The following is a 22,985-nucleotide window of genomic DNA, read 5'->3' on the forward strand; positions in this document are numbered from 1 at the left end:
TATATTTTAAAACTCTATGTATTGGATTGCTGTAAAGGGTTATTAACATTAAATCCTATGGAGTAAACTCATTTTTTGGGATTCCTGGACAAAACAAAGGTAGTGTATTTGCTTGATGTTCCTCACTCCGGTAAGTAAATCCTAGAAGCCAGAGCTCCATATGATTAAATTTCTCAAACTGAGATATAACTTAAGTATGATAAAAGGCACAGATTGTAGGTATATGTATACACCCAGATAACCGTTAGATTAATCAAAATATAAAACATTTCCACGAACATAGAAAGTTCCCTCCTGACCTTTTCACACCTCTCTGACAATGGACAGCCACTGTTCTGATTTCTATCATCGTAGTTTAGTTTTGTTGCTGTAGAATTTCATAAAAATGGGAAATACATTGTGCATACTCTTTTGTTAGAATTCTCTTGTTCAGCATAGTTTTTGAGACTCATCCTGTATCAGTTATTTTTCTTAATTTCTCAGTAGGATAAATGTATCATTATTTATTTATCCATTCACTTGTTCATATACATGGATTATTTTCAGTTTTAGGCTATTAGGGAAAAAGCTGCTATGAATATTGTATAAGACTTTTTGTAGAGCATGCTTTAATTTCTCCTCTGTAAATACACAGGAGAAAAATTGATGAATCATTAGGTAGATTTCTCTTTACTGTTTACTGAAAATTTAAAAAGCACTTTCTAAGGTGGTTGTAACCATTTAAATACTCAGACGCAATACATGAGGGAGTTCCAATTTTATTCTGTATTCTGCCCAGCATTTGAAGTTATTTGAGCGTGTGTGTATGTGCATGTGTGTGTATGTGTATATATATGTGTGTGAGTGTGTGTGTGTATACATACATATATAATTTTGGAAATTTCAGTGGGTGTTTGTTACATAATACCTCATTGTGATGCTAATTTGCATTTCCTTGATCAAAAAATGCCTCTGATCATTCACACATCTTTTTGAAGTCTCCTGCCCATTTTAATAGTTCTTTATTGTAAGGGAACACATTAAGTTTTTTGTCTTTAGATTATTATTTTATAGTTCTTTATATATTGTTGATTGATACAAGTCTTAGTCTTTTTTCTTCTTCTTCTTCTTCTTCTTCTTCTTATTATTATTATACTTTAGGCTCCATGGTACATGTGCACAACGTGCAGGTAAGTTACATATGTATACATGTGCCATGCTGGTGCGCTGCACCCACCAACTCGTCATCTAGCATTAGGTGTATCTCCCAATGCTATCCCTCCCCCCTCCCCCCACCCCATAACAGTCCCCGAAGTGTGATGTTCCCCTTCCTGTGTCCATGTGTTCTCATTGTTCAATTCCCACCTATGAGTGAGAATATGCAGTGTTTGGTTGTTTGTTCTTGCGATAGTTTACTGAGAATGATGATTTCCAATTTCATCCATGTCCCTACAAAGGACGTGAACTCATCATTTTTTATGGCTGCATAGTATTCCATGGTGTATATGTGCCACATTTTCTTAATCCAGTCTATCATTGTTGGACATTTGGGTTGGTTCCAAGTCTTTGCTATTGTGAATAATGCCGCAATAAACATACGTGTGCATGTGTCTTTATAGCAGCATGATTTATAGTCCTTTGGGTATATACCCAGTAATGGGATGGCTGGGTCAAATGGAATTTCTAGTTCTAGATCCCTGAGGAATCGCCACACTGACTTCCATAAGGGTTGAACTAGTTTACAGTCCCACCAACAGTGTCAAAGTGTTCCTATTTCTCCACATCCTCTCCAGCACCTGTTGTTTCCTGAGTTTTTAATGAATGCCATTCTAACTGGTGTGAGATGGTATCTCATTGTGGTTTTGATTTGCATTTCTCTGATGGCCAGTGATGGTGAGCATTTTTTCATGTGTTTTTTGGCTGCATAAATGTCTTCTTTTGAGAAGTGTCTGTTCATGTCCTTCGCCCACTTTTTGATGGGGTTGTTTGCTTTTTTCTTGTAAATTTGTTGGAGTTCATTGTAGATTCTGGATATTAGCCCTTTGTCAGATGAGTAGGTTACGAAAATTTTCTCCCATTTTGTAGGTTGCCTGTTCACTCTGATGGTAGTTTCCTTTGCTGTGCAGAAGCTCTTTAGTTTAATTAGATCCCATTTGTCAATTTTGGCTTTTGTTGCCATTGCTTTTGGTGTTTTACACATGACGTCCTTGCCCATGCCTATGTCCTGAATGGTATTGCCTAGGTTTTCTTCTAGGGTTTTTATGGTTTTAGGTCTAACATTTAAGTCTTTAATCCATCTTGAATTAATTTTTGTATAAGGTGTAAGGAAGGGATCCAGTTTCAGCTTTCTACATATGGCTAGCCAGTTTTCCCAGCACCATTTATTAAATAGGGAATCCTTTCCCCATTTCTTGTTTTTCTCAGGTTTGTCAAAGATCAGATAGTTGTAGATATGTGGCATTATTTCTGACAGCTCTGTTCTGTTCCATTGATCTATATCTCTGTTTTGGTACCAGTACCATGCTGTTTTGGTTACTGTAGCCTTGTAGTATAGTTTGAAGTCAGGTAGTGTGATGCCTCCAGCTTTGTTCTTTTGGCTTAGGATTGACTTGGCGATGCGGGCTCTTTTTTGGTTCCATATGAACTTTAAAGTAGTTTTTTCCAATTCTGTGAAGAAAGTCATTGGTAACTTGATGGGGATGGCATTGAATCTGTAAATTACCTTGGGAAGGATGGCCATTTTCATGATATTGATTCTTCCTACCCATGAGCATGGAATGTTCTTCCATTTGTTTGTATCCTCTTTTATTTCCCTGAGCAGTGGTTTGTAGTTCTCCTTGAAGAGGTCCTTCACATCCCTTGTAAGTTGGATTCCTAGGTATTTTATTCTCTTTGAAGCAATTGTGAATGGGAGTTCACTCATGATTTGGCTCTCTGTTTGTCTCTTATTGATGTATAAGAATGCTTGTGATTTTTGTACATTGATTTTGTATCCTGAGACTTTGCTGAAGTTGCTTATCAGCTTAAGGAGATTTTGGGCTGAGACAATGGGGTTTTCTAGATATACTATCATGTCATCTGCAAACAGGGACAATTTGACTTCCTCTTTTCCTAATTGAATACCCTTGATTTCCTTCTCCTGCCTAATTGCCCTGGCCAGAACTTCCAACACTATGTTGAATAAAAGTGGTGAGAGAGGGCATCCCTGTCTTGTGCCAGTTTTCAAAGGGAATGCTTCCAGTTTTTGCCCATTCAGTATGATATTGGCTGTGGGTTTGTCATAGATAGCTCTTATTATTTTGAGATACGTCCCATCAATACCTAATTTATTGAGAGTTTTTAGCATGAAGGGTTGTTGAATTTTGTCAAAGGCCTTTTCTGCATCTATTGAGATAATCATGTGGTTTTTGACTTTGGTTCTGTTTATATGCTGGATTACATTTATTGATTTGCGTATATTGAACCAGCCTTGCATCCCAGGGATGAAGCCCACTTGATCATGGTGGATAAGCTTTTTTGATGTGCTGCTGGATTCTGTTTGCCAGTATTTTATTGAGGATTTTTGCATCAATGTTCATCAAGGATATTGGTCTAAAATTCTCTTTTTTTGTTGTGTCTCTGCCAGGCTTTGGTATCAGGATGATGCTGGCCTCATAAAATGAGTTAGGGAGGATTCCCTCTTTTTCTATTGATTGGAATAGTTTCAGAAGGAATGGTACCAGCTCCTCCTTGTACCTCTGGTAGAATTTGGCTGTGAACCCATCTGGTCCTGGACTTTTTTTGGTTGGTAAGCTATTGATTATTGCCACAATTTCAGCTCCTGTTATTGGTCTATTCAGAGATTCAACTTCTTCCTGGTTTAGTCTTGGGAGGGTGTATGTGTTGAGGAATTTATCCATTTCTTCTAGATTTTCTAGTTTATTTGCGTAGAGGTGTTTGTAATATTCTCTGATGGTAGTTTGTATTTCTGTGGGATCGGTGGTGATATCCCCTTTATCATTTTTTATTGCATCTATTTGATTCTTCTCTCTTTTTTTCTTTATTAATCTTGCTAGCGGTCTATCAATTTTGTTGATCCTTTCAAAAAACCAGCTCCTGGATTCATTGATTTTTTGAAGGGTTTTTTGTGTCTCTATTTCCTTCAGTTCTGCTCTGATTTTAGTTATTTCTTGCCTTCTGCTAGCTTTTGAATGTGTTTGCTCTTGCTTTTCTAGGTCTTTTAATTGTGATGTTAGGGTGTCAATTTTGGATCTTTCCTGCTTTCTCTTGTGGGCATTTAGTGCTATAAATTTCCCTCTACACACTGCTTTGAATGCATCCCAGAGATTCTGGTATGTTGTCTCTTTGTTCTCATTGGTTTCAAAGAACATCTTTATTTCAGCCTTCATTTCGTTATGTACCCAGTAGTCATTCAGGAGCAGGTTGTTCAGTTTCCACGTAGTTGAGCGGTTTTGAGTGAGATTCTTAATCCTGAGTTCTAGCTTGATTGCACTGTGATCTGAGAGATAGTTTGTTATAATTTCTGTTCTTTTACATTTATTGAGGAGAGCTTTACTTCCAAGTATATGGTCAATTTTGGAATAGGTGTGGTGTGGTGCTGAAAAAAATGTATATTCTGTTGATTTGGGGTGGAGAGTTCTGTAGATGTCTATTAGGTCTGCTTGGTGCAGAGCTGAGTTCAATTCCTGGGTATCCTTGTTGATTTTCTGTTTCGTTGATCTGTCTAATGTTGACAGTGGGGTGTTAAAGTCTCCCATTATTAATGTGTGGGAGTGTAAGTCTCTTTGTAGGTCACTCAGGACTTGCTTTATGAATCTGGGTGCTCCTGTATTGGGTGCATATATATTTAGGATAGTTAGCTCTTCTTGTTGAATTAATCCCTTTACCATTATGTAATGGCCTTCTTTGTCTCTTTTGATCTTTGTTGGTTTAAAGTCTGTTTTATCAGAGACTAGGATTGCAACCCCTGCCTTTTTTTGTTTTCCATTTGCTTGGTAGATCTTCCTCCATCCTTTTATTTTGAGCCTATGTGTGTCTCTGCACGTGAGATGGGTTTCCTGAATACAGCACACTGATGGGTCTTGAGTCTTTATCCAATTTGCCAGTCTGTGTCTTTTAATTGGAGCATTTAGTCCATTTACATTTAAAGTTAATATTGTTATGTGTGAATCTGATCCTGTCGTTATGATGTTAGCTGGTTATTTTGCTCGTTAGTTGATGCAGTCTCTTCCTAGTCTCGATGGTCTTTACATTTCAGTATGATTTTGCAGTGGCTGGTACCGGTTGTGCCTTTCCATGTTTAGCGCTTCCTTCAGGAGCTCTTTTAGGGCAGGCCTGGTGGTGACAAAATCTCTCAGCATTTGCTTGTCTGTAAAGGATTTTATTTCTCCTTCACTTATGAAGCTTAGTTTGGCAGGATATGAAATTCTGGGTTGAAAATTCTTTTCTTTAAGAATGTTGAATATTGGCCCCCACTCTCTTCTGGCTTGTAGGGTTTCTGCCAAGAGATCCGCTGTTAGTCTGATGGGCTTCCCTTTGATGGTAACCCGACCTTTCTCTCTGGTTGCCCTTAACATTTTTTCCTTCATTTCAACTTTGGTGAATCTGACAATTATGTGCCTTGGAGTTGCTCTTCTTGAGGAGTATCTTTGTGGCATTCTCTGTATTTCCTGAATCTGAATGTTGGCCTGCCTTGCTAGATTGGGGAAGTTCTCCTGGATAATATCCTGCAGAGTGTTTTCCAACTTGGTTCCATTCTCTCCGTCACTTTCAGGTACACCAATCAGACGTAGATTTGGTCTTTTCACATAGTCCCACATTTCTTGGAGGCTTTGCTCGTTTCTTTTTATTCTTTTTTCTCTAAACTTCCCTTCTCGCTTCATTTCATTCATTTCATCTTCCAGGGCTGATACCCTTTCTTCCATTTGATCGCATCAGCTCCTGAGGCTTCTGCATTCTTCACGTAGTTCTTGAGCCTTGGTTTTCAGCTCCATCAGCTCCTTTAAGCACTTCTCTGTATTGGTTATTCTAGTTATACATTCTTCTAAATTTTTTTCAAAGTTTTCAACTTCTTTGCCTTTGGTTTGAATATCCTCCCGTAGCTCGGAGTAATTTGATCGTCTGAAGCCTTCTTCTCTCAGCTCGTCAAAGTCATTCTCCGTCCAGCTTTGTTCCGTTGCTGGTGAGGAACTGCATTCCTTTGGAGGAGGAGAGGTACTCTGCTTTTTAGAGTTTCCAGTTTTTCTGCTCTGTTTTTTCCCCATCTTTGTGGTTTTATCTACTTTTGGTCTTTGATGATGGTGATGTACAGATGGGTTTTTGGTGAGGATGTCCTTTCTGTTAGTTTTCCTTCTAACAGACAGGACCCTCAGCTGCAGGTCTGTTGGAGTACCCGGCCGGCCGTGTGAGGTGTCAGTCTGCCCCTGCTGGGGGGTGCCTCCCAGTTAGGCTGCTCGGGGGTCAGGGGTCAGGGACCCACTTGAGGAGGCAGTCAGCCCGTTCTCAGATCTCCAGTTGTGTGCTGGGAGAACCACTGCTCTCCTCAAAGCTGTCAGACAGGGACATTTAAGTCTGCAGAGGTTACTGCTGTCTTTTTGTTTGTCTGTGCCCTGCCCCAAGAGGTGGAGCCTACAGAGGCAGGCAGGCCTCCTTGAGCTGTGGTGGGCTCCACCCAGTTGAAGCTTCCAGGCTGCTTTGTTTACCTAAGCGAGCCTGGGCAATGGCGGGTGCCCCTCCCCCAGCCTCGCTGCCGCCTTGCTGTTTGATCTCAGACTGCTGTGCTAGCAATCAGTGAGACTCCATGGGCGTAGGACCCTCTGAGCCAGGTGCGGGCTATACTCTCCTGGAGCACCGTTTCCTAAGCCCGTCGGAAAAGCACAGTATTCGGGTGGGAGTGGCCCGATTTTCCAGGTGCAGTCTGTCACCCCTGGAAAGGGAACTCCCTGACCCCTTGCGCTTCCTGAGTGAGGCAATGCCTCGCCCCTGCTTCAGCTGGCGCACGGTGCGCTCACCCACTGACCTGCGCCCACTGTCTGGCACTCCCTAGTGAGATGAACACGGTACCTCAGATGGAAATGCAGAAATCACCTGTCTTCTGTGTCGCTCGCGCTGGGAGCTGTAGACCGGAGCTGTTCCTATTCGGCCATCTTGGCTCCTCCCCCTAAGTCTTAGTCTTTTTTCACATGTTAATTGCAAATATTTTCTCCTAGCCTATGGCTTGATTTTTTTATGTTTATAGTAGTTTATATTGTTGAGCAAATTTTTAAAAATTTTGATTAAGTCTAGTTTATCTTTTTTTTTTTTTTTACTTCTACAAAATCTTTGTCTACCTATGTTTACAAAGATATTTCCCCATCTTTTCCTTCTGGGAGCTTTATAGTCTTAGCTTTTACAGTAGGTTGACAGTTTACCTCATGAAGGTATAGTGTGAGGTTTGAATTGAGGTTTATTTTTTTCACATGCTTATTCAGTTTGCTTATGCAATTTTTGAAAAGACCTTTTTCCTTAAAAAAATTTTTTTTGAGATAGTCTCACTCTGTCACACAAATGGAGTACAGTGGTGTGATCACCACCCACTCAATCTCAACTTCCTGGGCTCAAGCAATCTTCCCACTTCAGCCTCTGGAATACCTGGGACTATAGCTACAAGCCACCACGCTTGGTTAATTTATTTTTATTTTTGTAGAGACTAGGGTGTCACCACATTGGCCAGACTGGTCTTGAACTCCTGGGCTCAAATGATCCTCCTGCCTCTGCCTCCCAAAGTGCCAGGATTACAGGCGGCAAGAGTCATCACACATAGCCCATCTTTTCAAAACTAAATTGACTATATATATTTAGGTCTATTTCTAGGCTCTCTATTCTGTTCCACTGACCTATTTATTTATTCTATGCCAGTCAGTACTAAGGAATACACTCTTATATGCTATACTGCATATAAGAAGGCTTTATAAGAAGGCTTAAACTTAAATACTGGTACTAAAACAGATATATAGACCAATGGATATATAGGCCAATGGAACAGAACAGACACCTCAGAAATAACACCACACATCTACAACCATCTGATCTTCAACAAACCTTACAAAAACAAGCAATGGGGGAAAGGATTCCCTATTTAATAAATGGTGCTGGGAAAACTGGCTAGCCATATACAGAAAACAGTAACTGGACCCCTTCCTTATGCCTTATACAAAAATTAACACAAGATGGATTAAAGACTTAAACGTAAAACCTAAAACCATTAAAACCCTAGATGAAAACCTAGGCATTATCATTCAGGACATAGGCGTGGGCAAAGACTTCATGACTAAAACACCAAAAACAACTGCAACAAAAGCCAGAATTGACAAATGGGATCTAATCAAACTAAAGAGCTTCTGCTCAGCAAAAGAAACTATCATCAGAAGCTGGGTGCAGTGGCTCACACCTGTAATCTCAGCACTTCGGGAGGCTGAGGCAGGTGGATCATGAGGTCAGGAGATTGAGACCATCCTGGCTAACACGGTGAAACCCGCCTCTACTGAAAATACAAAAAATTAGCCAGGTGTGATGTCACATGCCTGTAGTCCCAGCTACTTGGGAGGCTGAGACAGGAGAATCGCTTGAACCTGGGAGGCAGAGGTTGAAGTGAGCTGAGATCGCACTACTGCACTCCAGCCTGGGCGACAGAGTGAGACTCTGTCTTAAAGGAAAAAGAAACTATCATCAAAGTGAACAGGCAACCTACAGAATGGGAGAAAATTTTTGCAATCTATCCATCTGACAAAGGGCTAGTATCCAGAATCTACAAAGAACTTAAACAAATTTACAAGAAAAAAGCAAACAACCCCATCAAAAAGTGGGTGAAGGATATGAACAGACACTTCTGAAAATAAGACATTTATGTAGCCAAGAAACATATGAACAAAAGCTCAACACCACTGGTCATTAGAGAAATGCAAATCAAAACCACAATGAGATACCGTCTCATGCCAGATAGAATGGTGATCATTAAAAAGTCTGGAAACAACAGGTGCTGGTGAGGATGTGGAGAAATAGGAATGCTGTTACACTGTTGGTGGGAGTGTAAATTAGTTCAACCATTGTGGAAGACAGTGTAGCAATTCCTCAAGGATCTAGAACCAGAAATACCATTTGACCCAGCAATCCCATTACTGGATATATGCCCATAGGATTATAAATCATTCTACTATAAAGACACATGCACATGTATGTTTATTGCAGCTCTATTTACAAGAGCAAGGATTTGGAACCCATCAATGATAGACTGGATAAGAAAATGTGGCACATATACACCATGGAATACTATGCAGCCATAAAAAAGAATCAGTTCGTGTCCTTTGCAGGGACATGGATGAAGCCGGTAATTATCATCCTCAACAAACTAACACAGGAACAGAAAACTAAACATGTTATCCTTCATAAGTGGAAGTTTAACAATTATAACACATGGACACAGGGAGGGAAACATCACATACTGTGCCCTGTGGGGGTTGGGGGGCAAGGGAAGGGAGAGCATTAGGACAAATACCTAATGCATCTGGGGCTTAGAACCTAGATGATGGATTCATAGGTGCAGCAAACCACCATGGCACATGTATACCTAGGTAACAAATCTGCACATACAGCACATGTATCCCAGAACTTAAAATAATATGAGAAAAACATGAATAGTCCAAGTTTATTCAACTTCATCAATGTTGTTTTGGCTATTCTGGTTATGTTGTATTTTCATACAAAATCTTTATAACAGTTTTCAATTTATATAGGAAGTTCTGAAATTTTGATTGGAATTGTATTGAATGTATAGATAACTTTAGGGAAGAATTAATATCTTTACATTATTGAGTCTCCCGACCCATGACCATTGTATACTTCTCCATGTGTTTAAGTTTTCTTAATCTTTCCCAGCAATATTTTGTGGTTTTTGGAACAGAGTTCTTGTACATTTTTTGGTATATTTATTTCTAGGCATTTTATGTTTTTATGCTATTGTTAATGGAATTGATCTTTAATTGATTTAAATTATATTTTGTTAATATACTATTCAGCACAAAAAATAAATGTTATCTAGACTTTTTTGTTATTGATTACATTTAATTCCATTGTCTTTAACTATACTCTATTGGACACCAAGCTTCTGAAATTATTATGGTTTTATGTCACAGCATATTTACTTTGGTGAATGTTTTTATCTGCATTTGAAATGCATATATATTCTGCAGTTGTTGGGTCTATATATGTTCAATAGGTTGATATCTACAATGGAATGAATGTTTGTGTCCACCCAAAATTAGTATGTTGAAATCCTAATCCCCAATATGATGGTAATAAGAGACGAGGCCTTTGGGAGGTAATTAGGTCATGAGGATGAAGCCCTCCTGAATAGATTAGTGCCCTTATAAAGGAGACACCAGAAAGATTTTAGCTCTCTTTCTGCCATGCGAGGATACAAGGAGAAGTTAGAAATCTGCAGCCTGGAAGAGGGCTCTCACCAGAACTCAAGCATGCCCTGATCTCAGACTTACATACTCTGATCTCAGACTTTTAGCCTCCAGAACTGTAAGAAAAAAATTTCTGCTGCTTTTAAGCCACCCAGTCTATGATACTTTTGTATAGCAGTTTGTACTAAGGCAATAGTGCTGTTCGAATGTTCTATATGCATATTTTACCCATTTGTTTTATAAATTAGTGAAAAAGGAGTGATAAACATCTACAAAAATCCTACTTTTATTGCAAATTTGGCTTATTCTTTCTTTAGTTCTGGCAATTTTTCTTCCTGATTTAAAACATTTTTTTTTCCTTTTTTTTTCAGAGACAGGGTCTTGCTCAGTCACCTAGGCTGAAGTGCAGTGGCACAGTCACAGTTCACTACAACCTTGAACTCCAGGCTCAAATGATCTTCCTGCCTTGGCTTTCCAGAGGGTTTGGATTACAGGTATGTAAAACTCTTTTTAAATTAGTATTTATGTTATTACATCTTTTTGATGAATTGACCCTTTATTATATAACTTTCATTTTATATATGATAGTATTCCTTGTTTGTAGTCTGTTTTGTCTGATATTAATATAGTTATAACAGCTTTTTATGATTAGTAAATGCGTGGTAATACTTTTTCCCATTCAACTTTGTGTCTTTAATTTTAAGTGTTTCTCCTGTAAGAAGCATATTCTTGGCTCATTTCTTAAAATTTATACTGATTTCTCTGTCTCTTAATAGGAATGTTTAGTCCATTTACATTTAATGTAGTTGTTGGCACTGCTGAGTTTGTCTACCATTTTCCTATATATAAAATATAATGATATTTAATATAATATATTCAGCTAATATATATTAGAGTAATACATATATTAGTGTTCCTTTATTAAGTATTAGACTTATATTATTATAAGACAAACATATGTTATATATTTTTATATTGATTATATATTTACATATATTAGTTATATCTATTATATTAGACTAATATATATATTAGTCTTTCTTTCTTATATTCCATTGGAACAATCAAATATTTTCACATATTGCATATCATTCCCTTTAATAACTTTCATCTATAATTCATTGCTTTATTTTTTGTTGTTTTATACACTAAAATGTGCATTTCATATGCTTTTGTCATTTAAACTTCTCTCTGTGAGATCAGGATAAAAGTTTTTGGTTATTTAACACAAATATTATTTGTGTTCTAAGCTCAAATTATGGAGATATTGAAAGACAAGGTATTTTCACAGTGACTATGAGAGAGGAAGTTCTTATAACAGAAGACAGGAAGATGGGAATAACAAATCTGAGATAGACTGAGCCTCATTTATATTATTTGAACTCAGGAGTAAATATATAAGTATTTTCTGTAAACATATTTTAGATAGGTGATACAGCACCATGAGGCTTGGTCTAAAAATAGTAGTGCATGTCTGAAGCTATTATAGAAAGCTATTATAGTTTTGAAAGAAAACTGCCTCACATCAATGAAAAATATATTTCACTATAAGCCACTCAAGGATTTACATTTACATTCTATCAAGATAAAATGTAACGCACTGTTTTCTTTTCATTCGTTCATTCATTCATTCAGGAATTATCTGTTTGCAATGGATATCACCATGACCACTGGGAAGTCTTCAGTTGATTCCTAAGGATAAGGCCAAGAACAGCTAATGTTTCTTTTTTGTTTCTTCAAAGCAAAAGGAGGCCTGGCCTAAATTAAACTGGGAGTGCTTTTTGCAAAGCATACCAAGCTTTATGGGACTTCAAGCTCAGCATTTTAGGCACAGTATTTCAAACTAAATCACATGAAAAAAAATTCACCACTATATTACTTCCTTTAAACAGTTCAGCATGGTGCATTTTTTTCTTTGGAAATGGGATACAGCTGCTTCCTGGGTCATGATTATGTTTGATAATCTTTTTTGGTAAACTGAGGCCTCCCTGAAGTATATCACTATTAAAATGTGCAAAATATGAGTTCTTACTACACTAAACACTTATTCAGCTGTAGAAAAAATAAAGAGGAATAAATTTGTAACGAAAAGGAATGAAATTCCATCTTTCTAAAGCATATTCTTATGAATTTTGTAAATTCAGCATCTTGTTTTTAAACCATTAAGAGAAATTGAAATCAGATTTGTATTTTTAGTGAAAGAACACACTTTACTAAATAATACAGTATAAGAAGAAAGGGTTCTATGAACTTCAAATGTTTAAATACAAATATATTTTACAACTAAACTTTCGTGAAACATTTCCTCATTTAACAGGAACTAAAAATCCCTTTAACTTATCCTTTATCTTAAAAATGTTTTTACCATACTACAGATTACCTTATTGTTTCTTTATGTATTTTTATTCCTAATTTTTTAGGAGATTGCTTTATTGGGATTTTTCTTTTTCTCTGATTTCAAGAGTAATAGATAGTAACTAAAAAAAAAAGCTGTAGAGGAAACATAAAAAGTAAATATTTTAAAGTATAACTTGTTAAAATAACCTCTATTACTATCTTGGGAGATTTTCAGGTTTTTTCTATGTATGTATTTAAATGCCAAACATAACGCATTCATGCACATATAAACACACACACATATAAACATATATATGTGTATATATAATTTTCCAAGTATGTATTGTTTTATATGCTACTTTTGCTCTTAAACAGGATTTAGAAATGTTACGTATCTATAGATTTAATTGGACTTTTATACCTATTCCATTGAAACTGTTCCATGATAAGTTCCCCACTAACTTCTATTTCAATGTGCAATCTTCATTCTTCATTTTACTTGACCTTCACTTGACACTGGATCCTTGTTGTTTTTTTCTTCTTGAACCACTGTCTTCATGTGGCTTCCAGAGCTCTTCTGATTTTGCTTTTCTGGCTGCTCTTTCTTGTTTTTTGTTTGTTTGTTTGTTTTGTTTTTGTTTTTGTTTGTTTGTTAGTTTGTTTTTTGAGACAAAGTCTCGCTCTTTTGCCCTGTCTGGAGTACAGTGGCATGATCTTGGCTCACTGTAACCTCCGCCTCCTGGGTTCAAGCAATTCTCCTGCCTCAGCCTCCTAAGTAGCTGGGATTACAGGCGCCCATCACCACACATGGCTAATTTTTATATTTTTGTAGGGATGGGTTTTCACCACGTTGCCCAGGCTGGTCTTGAACTCCTGACCTCAGGTCATCGGCCTGCCTTGGCCTCCCAAAGTGCTGGGATTACAGGCATGAGCCACCGTGCCCAGCCTCTTGGTCTTTTTGACTGGCTTCTCCTCAATTCCACAGTCTCTAAACATTGGAATATTATTGGGCTTAGTCTTTACATCACTTTCCCTCTATTTCCACAACCATTTTCTTAGTACACATACAGTCTGATACCTTTAAATATCATTTGCATAGTGGCATCTCCCAAATACATATCTCCACTCTGCTACCTTCTCTGAATTCCTTACTGCTGCATACAACTGACTAACATCTTCATTTAGAGGTTTCATAGGCATCTCAAACTTAATATTAAAAACTTCAAAGTTCAAGTTCAAACCTGATTTTCTGATGTTATCTGCCAAACCTACTCCTCTTCCCTGGTTGTCATCAGTGAATGACAACTCCATCTTTCTGTTACTCAAGAAAAAAACCTTGAAATAATTTTTAACTTATTTACTAATATCCTACATCTGATCTGATTTTTAAAAACTTTCTGTTGACATAAATATACCCTGAATCTTACTGTTTACTACCTCCTACGCCCAGGTCCAAGCCCCCATTATCCCCTGTTTAGATTATTGCAGAAACTTTGCTATTGGTCTCCTTCCTTCTACCCTTAGGTAATTCTAGTCTTTTCTAAATGCAGCAACCAGAGTGATCTTATTACAATGTGGGCAGATCACATTTCTTCTCTCCTCCATCCTTTCCAAAGCCCATCACAGTACCTCTTTTCCTACTTGACCTCATCTCCTACTGCTCACATTTTTGCTCATTCCCCCTCAGTCCATGCGGGCTCCTTTCTGTTCCTCAGGGGCACTGGAATTTGCCATTCCCTCTGGGTTAGATTCTATTCCTCCACACACGGATGGCTTATTCTCTCACCTACTTTAGGTCTTGTTGCAAATTCCACCCTCTCAGAGGGTCCTTTCTTAGCCACATTATTAAAAACCCTACCATCCCATTTAACTGCTTAATTTTTCTTCTTGGTGCTAATATAATATACTATGTACATTACTTAATATTATGTTTTGTCTATCTCTGTAGCTAGAATGTAATCTCTAGGAAGGCAGAGCTTTTTCTGTTTTATTCATTTCTGTGTACCCAGAATATAGAATAGTACCTAGAATATTGTGAGCAGTTAAATATTTGTCAAGTGAATAAACAAATTAAATGAAGTCACATTATTATTTGTAACTACTAATAGTGTTTTGTTACATGGATGAACTGTTACTATTTTGAACCAATTCTGCATTGATGTGTATTTAGGTTATTTCTCACCTAACCTGTGTATTATTATTAACACACTATAATAACATTTCTTGACAACATGTAAGTATTCATTTAAGGTAAGTTCTGTTAGTAAAATTGCTGCATTAAAAGATTGTCATCATTTGGCAAGGTGCAGTGGCTCACACCTGTAATCCCAGCACTTTGGAAGGCTGAGGTAGGCAGATCATGAGGTCAAGAGATTGAGACCATCCTGGCCAACATGGTGAAACCCCATCTCTCCTAAAAACAGAAAAATTAGCTGCACATGGTGGTGCATGCCTGTAGTCCCAGCTACTCGGGAGGCTGAGGCAGGAGAATTACTTGAACCTGGGAGGCAGAGGTTGCAGTGAGCTGAGATCACGCCACTGCACTCCAGCCTGATGACAGAGCAAGACTTTGTCTCAAAAAAAAAAAAAAAAAAAAAAGAATTGTCATCATTTTAACACTTTAATTATGTGGCCAATAGTCCTCCAGAAAAGATGTGAAGTCACATGGCTGAACAGTGTATGTGAGTGCCTCTAGTGCAATGTATTGGCTATAGTGAGTATAATCATTCTCTATAATGCTTCCCAATGTGACAGCAAAAAACTTGCTATCTCAGCATTGCTTTTTGTTCATGCAATGCTTCTTTAAAGCCTACATGGTGTCATCTCTCTCAGCCAATAAGTGTATGGACAGCTTTGTTAGCAACAGTGTAACACTGTGTTAACTGCACAGGGCAATTTCTAGAAATTCCTCAAGCCTAATTGACTTTCCACATTCACATGTAGTTTCTTCCCTTTCACCAGACTCTGATTGTACTCTGTTGTATGGTCACCATTTCCTACTAAGATCTAGTAACATGACTGATATTAGTTTTTGCAGAAAACAATAAGCAAAACCGACATGCTATGGATTGAATGTTTATGTCTCCTCACAATTCATATGTTGAAGCTTAATCGCCAGTGTGATGATACTAGAAGGTGGTGCCTTTGAAAGGTAATTAGGTCATGAGGGCTTATCATTTATCTTTTATAAGCGCCCTTATAGCAGAGGCCCAGGAGAGGTCTGTTACTTTTTCCATCATGTGAGAGCTCAGCTTAGATGCCATCTATGAACCAGAATGCAGGCCCTCACCAGGCACTTCCGGGGCCTTGATCTTTGACTTCCCAGCATCCCAGAACTGTAAGAAATAAATTTCTGTTATTTATAAACCATCCCATCTATGGCACTTTTATTATAGCAACCTGAACAGATAGAGACACTACCATAGATAACATGATCATCTTTACTAAAGAAAGTCACTTAGGGAGCTCCTGTCTGTCATTAGACCTTTGGTTAATTTTCAGATAGTGCAGGTTTTGCCATTCCTTTAGGGAGAAGTAAGATAGTCAGGAGTGTGTTGCTGTTCAGTGAGCCTACCAAGTCTTTTTAACTAAAGCCTATTTGCTTTGGCTCTGATTCTGACAGGCCTCCTTCCTGTGCTCTTGTTAGATTTTTCTGGAAACATTCATAAAATAGGGAGCCTGTCTCTTGGTGAATATTGAATTCCCTGTGTGATAACTTGTGATTTTAATGAAGTTTTGTTAATCTCTAAAACGTGTGCTCCTTTGTGTCTAGTCCCTTTAATCTTCCTGAGCTTTTTTTCACTTACTTATTTTCTCTGTCTGTATATTTCAGAACTAAAAGGATGGCCTATGTATACATTTAAAATTACATTTTAAGAAATAAATTTCTTCCAATGACTTTAGAAATAGAAGTTGGTTACTCTGGTTAAAAGTTGTAATTAATATGTTGGTTGAGACTAAACAGGGAGTAATAGTGACAGAGAAAAATGACTGTGTATGTGTGTTTGCTTTTTAAGGAAAAAGTAGAACTTTCTTAAAGCTGCATTTCCCAAATCTTTTGGTCTCTGAATACCTTTCCACTCTTAGAAATTGCTGAAGATCTCAAACCGCATGATTTTGCAGATTAGAACTATAATTTTTTCCATATTAAAGATTATAAATGTTTAAATACTGTTTAAATACTGGCTCATTGATTTATTTAGAGATAGAAGTGGTAAGCAAATTTCATGTTAATAGAAAACATTTTTATAAAAACAATGGTTTTAAAAAAGTTCTTACAAGAGTAGCGTTGCTATACATTTTTGTAAATGTCTTTAATATAAATTAGTAGAGAACAGGGAGATTCTCAACCTACTTCTGCATCCAATCTATGGCAGTATCATGCCTATAGCTTCTGGAAAACTCCAATGCACATTTATGAGAGGATGAGAACAAAAAAGACAAATGACATTTTAACATTATTATAAAAATAGTTTTGACCTCACAGATCTTCTGAGGGTTTTCCAAGGACCCCCAGATCATATGATGTCCTAAAAAAAAGGCTCAACATGTTGCAAATATGAAAGAGCATAAGAAAGGGCAAAACTTGGAAAGTGGATTTTGTCAGTCTTGATTTAACGTACCTACATCTGAAAAGAAGCTATGAAGTCGGTTAAATTTTTAGTAACATTTGCTCACTTTTGAAGGGCTCACTTCCTTAGTTTACTGATTTGTGTTAACCTACTTTATGAAAGGGTTTTCTTTATTTCTGTGCAACCTGCCTAGATAGCAGAGGCTTTATCTCACCAGAACAATTTTCTGTGCTTTGTATTGACTCTATTATGTTCCCGATTATTTAAGAAAAAAATAAACAAAAAAGAACAAAACTTCCTCACTTATGCAAGAGCTAACATTCTTATAATGATACTATCCTCTAGGTTTGTTTTTAAAATAACATCAGTTTTATGAAATAGGCAACTAGGAATTGTTTCTTAGATACCCATTCTATATTATGAAAGCTCCAAAATTGCCTCTGACAACTCTTGATTTTGCCTTCCCTAAATTCGTCCCTGAATTTAGAAGATAATGAAAAGATTTTCAGGGCATATTTTTCACCTAAATCTATATTTGAGATTTCCCAGAAGCCCCATGAGAAATCACAAAGATATGTTCTTTTACCTTATAGAAAGAAAGATATGAGTCAAATTTATGTTCATGTGATGTGATATTATTACAAGAGTTACATGGGAAAAGTTGTCAGGTCAGGAGAGACACAGCCTTTTCTGGATAGTGTGTGTATTACCTAGGTAAAATTGTATTAATACAAGTACTCAGAAATATGGAAAATCCTGGAGTTGAAACGGGAGAGTTTCTGGGCCCCCCTTGCAGGACATGTGACAGGAGTATGGCTCTCTGTTCAGCTCAAACCCTTTATGGGAGGGGGAGCAGGCAGATGGACAGGTGCAGGAACTGAGGCAAGTGCTTTTGGGTTCTGGCCCCACCGCAGCATTTAGGGGTGGGTGTCTCTGACTCCCAAAGCCCAAGTAGGCATGTGTTACAGTGTGCTCCTTTGGTCTTGCCATCCGTGGACAGTTTAAGTGTTAACCAGTTTAGTGGACTCTCTGCCTTTTTGTAAGAACAGAGGGCCAGTGTGACAGCTTTCTGTATCCCAATCTCTTGTCCAGCATCCTGGAAGAATTGGGTCACACACAGACTTGAAGGATGAATGCGGAGGTTTTATTGAGTGGTGGAGGTGACTCTCAGCAGGATGGATGGGGAGCTGGACAGAGTATGGAGTAGGAAGATGATCTTCCTCTGCATTTTGGCATTCCAGTGGCTGATTCTCTGACCGTCCCCATCTGAACTCCTCCCAGCACTCCTTCTCCTCTCTCCTTCTCTGCCATGCCATTCTGCCGTTTGCCTGCTCATCTCCTCATCTCCTTGTCTGCTTCTGGAGCCTGGGGTTTGGGGTTTATATGGGTACAGGGTAGGGGGGCGTGGAGGGCCAAAATGCAACTTTTTAGGTGTGAAAACATTAAAAAATTTGGGGGCCTGTTCTCACATAGGGCCGTGGGTATCCAGGCTTGAGGGTGGGGCCTTTGCTGGGGAACTACCGTCTTCTACCCAGTATTTTCCCATCTCCTGTCCATACAAGAATTTGTCAATGTCTTCCCTATTTAATGTGCTTTATCCCCGGGAGGAAAACTGCTCAAAACTCTTATAAGTTTGTTATGTATTATACCCCAATAGAAAATCTTACTATTTTTTATTTGGATACTTTTTATTATGATGACAATATTTCTGATTGTGGTGACAAATTAATAACAGCCATCAAATCTCTTTCATCTATACACAATTTTGTTGTATTCTGATGCTTGCCTGAAGTCTCTGCCATAAGCTGTAAGCCAACAAAGAAAGTCTCTGAGGTTTATTTTTTATTTATTTATTTATTTTAAGACGGAGTCTCACTCTGTCACCCAGGCTGGAGTGTGGTGGCAAAATCTCAGCTCACTGCAAGCTCCGCCTCCCAGATTCACGCCATTCTTCTGCCACAGCCTCCCGACTAGCTGGGACTACAGGCGCCCGCCACAATGCCTGGTTAATTTTTTGTATTTTTAGTAGAGATGGGGTTTCACCGTGTTAGCCAGGATGGTCTCGATATCCTGACCTCGTGATCCGCCCACCTCAGCCTCCCAAAGTGCTGGGATTACAGGCATGAGCCACTGCGCCTGGCCAAAAGTCTCCGAGTTTTTAAATGATTGGCACTTCAAAGACTAGACTCAGGTACGGGCTTCAGAGCTAACATCACTTATACAACTTTCAAACCGTATTAGTGGACTGCCTCATGAAAGCAGACTACTAATCCAAGGACCAGCAGAGCAAAAATTAATTTCCTGGGAATAAAAAAACCAAAGCAGAAAATTTTACCATAATTTGGCATACTGTTGCTGTTGTTTTAAGTTTCCATTTTCTGAATATATGGAGCTCTTATTCTTCTTAAGCTGTCTATACTGCATATAACTTAGTAAAATCTGTTTCTTTAAACTTAAAGCATTTTAAGATAATACTTGATTCTTAATAACTACCTATATGAGTTATCTAGGGTTGCCATAACAAATTGCCACAAACTTGATGACTTAAACAACAGAAAGTTATTCTCTTAAAATTCTGGAGGTCACAAGTCCAAAATTCAAGGTGTCATCACAGCTTGTTTTTTCTGAAGACTCTGAGAGGGGATCTTTCCCTTGCCTCTCTCCTAGCTTCTGATGGTGGTTGCATCCTTGGCGCTCCTTGACTTGTGGGTATATAACTTTAATCTCTTGTCTCGGTCTTTACATGGCTTACCCCAGTGTGTCTATGTCTCAAAACATTCTTTTCTTTTTCTTATAAGGGCACCGGTCTTTGGATATAGGATCCCCCTTAAAGCCAGGATGATCTTATCTCAAAATTCCTAATTACAGCAGCAAAGGGCCTATTTCCGAATAAGATCTCACTCACAAGTGTTAGAATCTGAACATAGCATTTTGGGGGACGTAGTTCAACCCACTACCACTCCATCTCCATAATTCAGAAGTTTAGTCTCCCAACTTTTCATGGAAATATTTACATAGGGACAAGTAGAATCTGTCTTCTAATGTTTTGCCTGAGGTGTTATAGTTGAAAATAATGCTTTTTAAATCAGGTATGACAAGTCTTTATTTAAGGAAAAAAAAAGGGCTCTGTTTAGATGCCAATGCCTCCAAACTTCTCCCAAGGAAACTGACCCAGTGATACCCGGCGTACAGGGGGCCAGGCTTACCCTTAAGAATAGTAAGAAAAATTTTTGGCAGGCAAGGAACATTCAAAAATATGGGGAACTTCCAGAAGATAGTATAATTCATTCCATTGTACAACCCGCTGCTGGTGAAATATGAGGGGGAGAGATTCTTAGGCTTAGCTTCCTGGCCTTGAGATAGAAAAATAGAGGCTTTTAAAAGGTACAATCTGAGATTCCTTACAACAATCCAGGCAAAGGTTAATTTATGGACTTTGTAGCTGTTCAATACTGTATGACACAGGAATTGCAAAGCAGACTCAAGGAGCTTATATGGTAAATAAATACTCTTCCTGCACCTATGTAAATAATCAGGTCCAATATAATAAGCCTTTTATAATCAAGGATAACTTTTGAGATTATGATCACGGGGGAGAGACTGTCAGAAAAAATGTGAAAGATTTTGAACAGGCAAAGATTATTTGGTGTCCTGTCTAGCATACTCTTTTGGGTTATATGTGCCTTCCATTGTTTATGAGCTATTTTCTTACTGTAATTTGTAGAGAATTGGTAGCAATAAAAATGATTCTTATTCATAAAAGCATAAATCAATTTTTTCTAATGTACCTCCAAGAAATCAGTTTTGTATCTATTTACAAAGTAATTTCAGCATCCCTGACTGCTCATATTGTACTCATTTAGTTTTCTTTTAAGCATGTTCTAATATTGTCCTGGTTGGCTCATTTATTAATCATAGTTTTAATAATAGTTATTAATGATCCCTTGTTTATTAATTAGCAAACAATTAAAATAAATAAAATATGTCTTGTGTTAAAAAAGAATAAGATATAAAATTTGTATCTGTTAAGTTTATTTACCATTCAGAAAAAATAAAATCTTGAGGAACTTTGGGATAATGTGAGAAAATTGCATATATTCATCTTTTTAATTGTTTATACCTTCCACTAGAATGGAAGCCTCATAAGGGCAATGACCTGGTTTTAGTCAATACTATTGTCTGCAGAAATTAGAATAGTGCCTGGCACATACAAGGTACTCAATGTTTATTGAATGAAAAAAAAATGATTGAATGAACCCATTCTCAGAGAGTGGATTATAATTTTTTTACATGATTATGTTTGAGTCAGCATTTCAACTCATTTCCATGGAAGAAATTAAAAGATTAATGCCTTGATAAAATTAACAACTTGAATAACCATTTAATACAGTTTAAGCCAAGAATATCATTTATGCATGTGTGCACTGTAAAATATATGTTAAAAATCATTTATGCTGATATTTTAATAAAAGTACTAATTCAGTAAAATCCACATGTTTTGTAAAAAGAAATTACCTGTTTTTAGCACTATCCTGTCTGAAATAAAATAGTATATAGTAGGTTATTCATTTTCTTCTATAGGTCTTAGTTCCTTTTTCAATGCCTCTCCCTCTTTCTCGTCTGTCCCTCTGTCCCTTTGGCACACAGTGTCATCAGGCTGTTTGACTTCCAAGGTTCACCTGTGGAAACATCCCTGCCTCCTCCCTGCGGGAGAACTAACAGTACCAGAGATTTATAGGAATTCTCGTCACAGGTGGTATTATGGTAGACATGGTTCAATGGCAATCAATTGCAATATCCTTGAATTTCATATGCACCTTTCCTAAAACTAATCTGCCTTGAGAATATGCCTGAGGTCATGTGAAGATGAATCTTCTTTCCTATCTTCCTTATCGCAATCATATAATCACACTTTTTCAACAAGTATATCTCTTATTTCATATCAAATCTTACTATAATATATTGTTTCAATATGTAAAACCTCAGGGCACTAAATAAGGAAACATTAATTTCCACTTCATGAAGAGATACATTTACAAATAAATTTTATGTTCTGGTGATGAATGATTATTTATAATAATTCAAAATATGATGACTTGATCATTTGCATATCAATAATCATTGTAATAAAAGTTGAATCCAGAAGAAAAGTTTTAAGCCTCAAGAACTCATCGTCACAGAAAATTTTAAAAATTTCAATTTCAACGTAAATATACATGAGTATATATATAGAGAGAGAGTAGTCACAGCAAAGGGTGAAACAAAGGATGGTTAATATAAAGACTTTCAAATACAAAAATATGTTACTTAGAGATGAATTTGAGTGGGGAGAATGAGGACGGAAATAGTATTTCAAGGAAAAAAATAAACTGAAGTGAAATTCCCAAATACTAAAGAAGAGCTTGCCATGAATATTTTGATAGATGTTGAATGTCAAATGGCTATTGTATTTATAATTTAAATTGTATGAATTGAAAGAGGATATTCTAAAAAATGTACACCTAAATGTGTCTAAAGCATTAAACTTGCCTTTCAAAACATTCTTTTAGAGGCACACTAGCAAAAAATATTGATTACTGATTTATGCTATTTTAAGTCTCTAGGTACTCATGAAAGTAATGACTAATAATGAGTAATGAATCTGTGCTATTGC

General features: G+C 37.3%; 1 protein-coding gene across 18 annotated transcripts in view; it reads left to right on the top strand.

Annotated features, from left to right (window-relative positions):
• The window catches only part of LOC129060378 (protein PPP5D1-like), a 272,742-nt gene that overhangs the window by 162,413 nt on the left and 87,344 nt on the right, over positions 1 to 22,985 (top strand). For 15 of the 18 annotated variants that reach the window (XR_008527053.1, XR_008527034.2, XR_008527042.2 and 12 more), the window contains one exon: positions 10,796 to 10,918. Coding sequence is in view for 2 of the 18 variants with exons in the window: in XM_054559427.2 (XP_054415402.1) it covers positions 10,796 to 10,918 (123 nt within the window). In the remaining 16 variants the exon portion in view is untranslated. Of the gene's footprint in view, positions 1 to 10,795; positions 10,919 to 12,059; positions 12,512 to 22,985 lie in introns of those variants that run through there. The other 3 variants (XR_008527048.2, XR_008527043.2, XM_054559428.2) reach the window with 3 other exon arrangements.

This window comes from Pongo abelii, chromosome 6 (assembly GCF_028885655.2).
Source record: "Pongo abelii isolate AG06213 chromosome 6, NHGRI_mPonAbe1-v2.0_pri, whole genome shotgun sequence".
Lineage (NCBI taxonomy): Eukaryota > Metazoa > Chordata > Mammalia > Primates > Hominidae > Pongo > Pongo abelii.